This window comes from Suricata suricatta, chromosome 9 (assembly GCF_006229205.1).
Source record: "Suricata suricatta isolate VVHF042 chromosome 9, meerkat_22Aug2017_6uvM2_HiC, whole genome shotgun sequence".
Lineage (NCBI taxonomy): Eukaryota > Metazoa > Chordata > Mammalia > Carnivora > Herpestidae > Suricata > Suricata suricatta.
In genome coordinates this window covers 89,518,171-89,524,811 of record NC_043708.1, presented here as the reverse complement: position 1 = coordinate 89,524,811, position 6,641 = coordinate 89,518,171, and the positions used below count along the sequence as shown (strand labels likewise).

General features: G+C 37.1%; 1 protein-coding gene across 9 annotated transcripts in view; it reads left to right on the top strand.

Moving 5' to 3' along the window:
* Window positions 1-6,641, top strand: part of TRPM7 (transient receptor potential cation channel subfamily M member 7) — a 125,850-nt gene that overhangs the window by 16,462 nt on the left and 102,747 nt on the right. For all 9 annotated transcript variants that reach the window (XR_003913754.1, XM_029953041.1, XM_029953044.1 and 6 more), the window contains exon 2: window positions 4,478-4,557. Coding sequence is in view for 8 of the 9 variants with exons in the window: in XM_029953041.1 (XP_029808901.1) it covers window positions 4,478-4,557 (80 nt within the window). In the remaining variant the exon portion in view is untranslated. The remainder of the gene's footprint in view (window positions 1-4,477; window positions 4,558-6,641) is intronic.

Here is a 6,641-nt window from a genome sequence, read left to right as displayed (position 1 = left end):
TAGCAGTCAGTTGAATCACTAACCTCCCTTTTCTTTTTTTACAATTTCCAATTTGTCTAAGAGATGCAACCTTTAAAAAAATTTTTTTTTAATTTAATTAATTAATTAATTAATTTTTTAATTTATTTTTGAGAGACAGAGAGAGACAGCACGAACAGGGGAGGGTCAGAGAGAGAGGGAGACACAGAATCTGAAGCAGGCTCCAGGCTCTGAGCTGTCAGCACAGAGCCTGACATGGGGCTTGAACCCACGAACTGTGAGATCATGACCTGAGCCGAAACCGGAAGCCGGATGCTTAACTGACTGAGCCACCCAGGCGCCCCAAGATACAACCTTTATATATATTTTAATGTTTATTTTTGTGAGCAAGAGCATGAGGAGGGGAAGTACAGAGAGAGAGACACAGAATCTAAAGCAAGCTCCAGACTCTGAGCTGTCAGCAGCACCCGATGTGGGTCTCAAACTCCCGAGCCACAATCATGACCTGAGCCCAAGTCAGACACTTAACTGACTGAGCCACCAGGCGCCTCTAAGAGATGCACACTTTAAATAACAAATCACAATATAATTTCAGTACTACGCCTGAATCCTGTGTTTCTTACTAATAGCATAATGAAAATTTCATGAGTTTCAAGCAGTAGGTTAAGTTGATTTTGGTAGAAGTTCATCCTCACATCATCGTATGTTAGAATAGCACTACCAAATACTTTTTTCAAGTTACAAGGAGAGCTCCCATGAAATGTCTTGTTTTTTGTTTTTTGTTTTTTTTAGTTACATGTGCTCTGCCTTAGCTTCAGTAGGGTTGTGGAGTGGGAGAAAGGTCATGCATAGGAGTGATGTACTAGTAGTTTAACTGACATGGCCAGATCTCTTGATTCTCAGGATAGTGCTCCAAATGTGATCCCAGGAATGATGGTCCCGTTACTCTAGTTCCATAAGACTGTGAGGGTATTTTTGGAAATTGCATTTTTAAATAGTGTAAGCCTCATTGAGAGAGTGACATTTGCTCAGAAACTTGAAGGAGGTGATAGAATCAAAGTAATGAAGCAGAATGCAGAGATGCAGAGCACTAGAACCTTAAAGGCTCTTGTAAGGACTTTGGCTTTTATAACATTCTTGAGTGTGATGTGAAGGCATTGGAGAATCTTGAGCAGAAAAATGACACAATGATGTATATTTAAAAGATTATCTCTCTTGAGGAATAGACTGTAATGTGGCAAGGGTGATAAGAGTAGTTTCTGGTAAACCAAGCAAAGGTGATAATGGCTTGGATCAGAATAGTATCAGTGGAGATGTGAGAAGTAGCTGGATGCTGGATGTGTTTTGAAGATAGGCTAACAGATTTTGTTCATGGGGTTATATAGGGGAAGTAGATAAAGAGGAAATCAAGAATGTCACTGAGATTTTTGCTTTTAAAAACTAGAACTGGAAGAATAGAGTTGCCATTTACTGAAATGGGGAAGACTATATAAGAAATGAGTGTTTTGATGAAAGGTGAGTTGAATTTATGCCATCTTTTTTTTAATGTTTATTTATTTATTTTGAGAGAGGGAAAGTGTGCACACAGGAGGGGGCCAGAGACAGAGGTAGAGAGAGAATAGAATGCCCAGCAAGCTCCATGCTGTCAGCACAGAGCCCGACACAGAGCTTGATCTCAGGAGCCATGAGCTTATGACCTGAGCCGAAATCAAGTTGGACACTTAATCAACTCAGCCACCCAGATACCCCACCTTCAGTTTGAGATATCTCTTGGACATCAGAGTAAAGCTATTGAGTGGGCAGCTGAATATATGAGCATGGAATTTAGGGAAGGATCTCATGTAGAAATATAAATTTAGGAGTTATCTAATTATTCATGATAAACTAGATGTGAGTGAATATAATTGGAAAAAAGTCCAAAGATTGAGGAGAAAAAGAGAGGAATCAGCAAGGGAAATAAAAGGAGTGAGCAGTGAAGAGAAGACCACCAAACTAACTGAAGATGTTTTAAGTAGGTGAGAATGATCAACTTTGTTAAATGCGGCTGATACGAAGATGAGTCATGAAAATTGATTTTTGGATTTAGAGAAAGAGAGTGATTGGACTAAAAGTCTGACTGGCGTGGGATTTAGAAAGTATGGGAGGAAAAGAAAAGAGGGAAAAACTTACCTGTGATTGGTGTAGTAGGTGGAGGCAGAAATACGGAGTATTAGCTTGAGGGGAAGATAGGCTCAAGCAAAAGTTTGTGTTTGTTTTTTCAAATGAGAGTTAATAGCATGTTGCATTTTTATGGCAATGAGTTAATAAAGAACAAAAATTAAAGAATTGGTAGAGAGTGATCTTTACTTCATGAGGTGTATGGGATCTAGGACATGAGGAGTGGTTGGACTTAAATAGAAGGTACACATAGTCACAAGAAGGCAGGCAGGGTGTATGGGCTCATTAGTGGCTAGATGTGAGAAATGTTGTATATGTTCTTGTTGCTGAAATTTGCTCAGTTAAATGGGAAGTGAGGTCATGTTTTGAGATCAAGAATGGGAAAGGACGGTTAGAGGTTTGAGAAGAGAAGGAAATAGTGTGAAATCATACAGGAGAATGAGAAAATGGACCAGGGAAATAATGTGTGATTATTGGGCATCATTAATGAGCATTTGAGGTTTGTGTCAGAGTTTTAAAGTGAAACTAGAGGTCATTGTCTAGTTATATTATTGAATAGTTAGGCAATTGAATTGAATCAGGATTGGGTTTGCCAGGTGTATTCTAGAAGCAACTGTGAATCTCTAGTATAGTAAAACTAGAGTGAGTCCTTTCCCCCTCCCCCAGAGAGATAAAGGAGAAGCAGAATTTTCAAAAGAATACCAGGTTTTAGTTAGAATAAGAAGGTGGCGGAGGGATTGTGCTAAGTGAGGTTTAGAATGTAAGATATTTTGGTGATTCAGGGCCCTAACTTCTAGGGGTCATCCTGTGATTTTTTTTTTTTTTATAACCAGGGGATCATGGTATAATTTGCTCCTACCTAAGTGAGTATATTAAATAAAGAACCATTGACCTCGGAAATGGACATTTTGGATGGAGAGACAGAATTTTGGCACTAGAATTAGTATTGGGAAATAGACTAAGGTTTATTGTTAGGGTACCTGAAGGATTTGAGAGGAACCTGTAAAACTTTACCCATCATAATTTTGTCTTGTGTCTCTTCTAGAGGTTTCCTCTTAGAACATATGCTCTTCCTTTTTGGACTGTCCTGTTAATATTATATATTAGATGGAGGATGGAGCTCATGGTCTTTAATCTACTCTATTATAATTTATAGAGTATATCTGTTTCAGTACATAATGCCTTTTTATTTATCATCTGTAGCAGGATACTGATCTATTGTCTAAGAGCCTAAGGATCCAGGGAGAAGCTTCAGTAGTGGTATAAAATTAATTAAAGTCTTTTAGGAGCATGTGAGTGGCTTACTTGGTTAAGCATATGACTCTTGATTTAGGCTCAGGTCATGATCTCATGGTTTGTGGGACTGAGCCCTGCATCAGGCTCCATGCTGAGTGTGGAGCCAGCCTAAAATAATCTCTTTCTCTCCCTCTGCCCCTTCCCCACTCACACTCCTTCTTCCTCTAAAATAAATATCTCATTAAAAAAATTTTTTTTCAACATTTATTTATTTTTGAGAGACACACAGAGCATGAGTAGGGGAGGGGCAGAGAGAGAGGGAGACACAGACTCCAGGCTCTGAGCTGTCAACACAGAGCCTGATGTGGGGCTCAAACCCACAAACTGCAAGATCATGACCTGAGCTGAAGTCGGCCACCCAGGTGCCTCAATAAAATATCTTTAAAATTTTTTAAATTATTTCAAATTTATAGTAATTGGTGGAAATTTGTTAATCTTCCACTGCGATCCTAAATTTGTCTTATTCTCCCTGTTAAGTTTTTGCTTTATATATTTTGAGACTATTGATTTGGTTATTCAGATTTAAGATTGTTACAGCAATCTGGTGAATCCAACATTTGTAGTCATGTAATAACTTGCCCTATCTCTACTGAAGTTTAGTCTCCATTTTTCCTGATATTTTTCTTTTAGGATTTGTTTGATATCTTTTTCTAATAGTCACTTATAATTGGCTTTTAAATGATCCATTTCCCAGGATAAAAATGCCCCCTCTTGAAATTTTTGGGACTCTCATAGTGGTACTATGGGTCCCATAGTGGGACTTTCCAACTTGATTTTCCTTCTCACATTATATGAAGGAATAGAATCTTCACAGCATGTTGTTTTAGTAATCCAAATCCCAGTGGACTTGAATGGAATGATTCTGATGTTTTAGGTATGCTATCTTCAGTAAGCCTTTACTATATACTTATGACAAATACTTAGTGAATTGGAAAAAAATTAAATAGCATGGAATGATTTCTTTTTATATATTTATCATTACATTATTTTACTGTAGTATTAGCAGGTTAATTTATAAACCGTCTTTTAAAACTTTTTGTTTTAGTCCCAGAAATCCTGGATAGAAAGCACTTTGATGAAGAGGGAATGTGTATATATTATACCAAGTTCCAAAGACCCTCACAGGTAAGCATACCTTTGTTTCTTGGGTTCTTCTAGAAATTTAGATGTAAATTATATTGAAGTTTATTTATTAAAAGCCAGATTATTATTTTTTTAGTGCTTATTTATTTTTGAGAGAGAGTGCACATGAGCATGGATGAGGCAGAGAGAGAGAAGGAGACACAGAATTGGAAGCAGGCTCTAGGCTCTGAGCTGTCAGTACAGATGAAAGCCAAAATTAATAAAATAGTTATTGTTAACTTTTGTGCATCCTGTTAATTATTCATTTAAGATTGGGAGAAGGAGATATCATTAGCACAATATCAGTATTCAGGAGTTCCTTTTTTTTTTTTTTTTTTAGAGAGATAGAGAGAGGGACAGAGTGAGAGAATCCCATGAGGGTCAGAGAGAGGGAGAGAAGTGGGGCTCACCCAAAGCGGTGCTCATGTTTTACCCAAAGCAGGGCTTGTGGTCACCCGATATAGGACTCCAGCTCACCTTATGTGTGCAACTCAAACTCACAAACCGTGAGATCATGACCTGAGCCAAAGTCAGATGCTTAACAACTGAGCACACAGGCACCCCGGAGTTCTTATGATGTTTACTTACTTCTTCAGAGTATTCCCCCATCCTTAAACTCCCCCAGATCATATTAGTATGTTACAAAGATAAAGCAGTTAAGGCTCACTTTTAACTGATTCACTGATAATGAGAAGTTGAAGAGGTGTATCTATATATTGAACATCTTTTTGAGTACCTAACACTATGGTTCATGCTAAAGAAACCAGTACTAAACTAATACTTGCTGTATTTGTTTGCCAAAATACAGAGAGAATTCAGCATCTCATAGAAAACCTATCATCAGAGATTATAGGCATCTCTAATTCATTTTTGGTCTTTAAAATGGCTTTGATAATAGAAAAATTTTAAAGTAAAGGCACTAGCTAAAATTCAAGAAAAAGTTGATCTCTTGAGGTATTTACTGAAGTAACATTTTTTAATAATTTTTTTTCTGAGGCCTAAAAATAGAAAAAGGTTTAAAAGGGCAAATCAAAGAGTTATTTCCTATCATGCAGAGGTTCTTAGCATACAGAGAACCTCTCTTCACAGGCACTTAGGAAAAATAGAGAAAGAATTTTGAATCTTCTTATTTTTCTCATCTCCTACCAAATCTTCTCTGTTGAGTTAACTTATCTGCAACTTTTACTTCCATTTGACAAATGATTCTTATCAAAACATAGCTAAATTCAGAACTAGAACAAGTCAGCCTAAAATTTATAAGAAACTACAAAAGATCCTGTATAGTCAAAGCAGTCTTGAGAAAGAAGAACAAAGTCGAAGGTTATCACAGTCCCAAATTTCAAGATATACTACAAAACTGTAGTAATCAAAGCAATATGGTACTGGCACAAAAATAGGCACATAGACTAATGGAACGGGATAGAGAGTCCAGAAATAAACCCATGCTGATATGGTCAATCTGTGACAAACATAGCAAAAATATACAGTGGGGGAAAAGGCCATTTCTTCAACAAATGGTGTTAAGGAAAATGGATAGCTACATGCAAAAGAATGAAACTGGACTGCTTTCTTACACCATAAACAAAAATAAACTCAAAATGGATTAATGACTTAAATGTGAGACCTGAATTCATTAAACTTCTAGAAGAAAATAGGCAAGTAATCTCTTAGATATTGGCCTTAGCAACATTTTTATGGATATGTCTCCTTATGCAAGGGAAATAAAAACAGTAATAAACTATTGGGATTATACAAAGGAAGCCATTAATAAAACAAAAGGCAACTTACTGAGTGGGAGAAGATATTTGCAAATGATCTATCTGGTAAGAGGTTAGTGTCCTAAATGTATAAAGAACTTCTGTAACTCAACACCAAAAAAAAAAAAAAGGTCTGATTAAAAATCAGGCAGAACTTTCAGAGGGGCTAAAATGTACAAATCAGGAGACTACAGATGCTGGCAAGGATTTTGTGAAACGGGCACCCTCCTACACTGTTGGTGGGAATATGAAGTGGTGCAGCCGCTCTGGAAAACAGTGTGGAGGTTCCTCAAAAAATTAACAGTAGAACTCCCCTAGGAGTTTTACCCA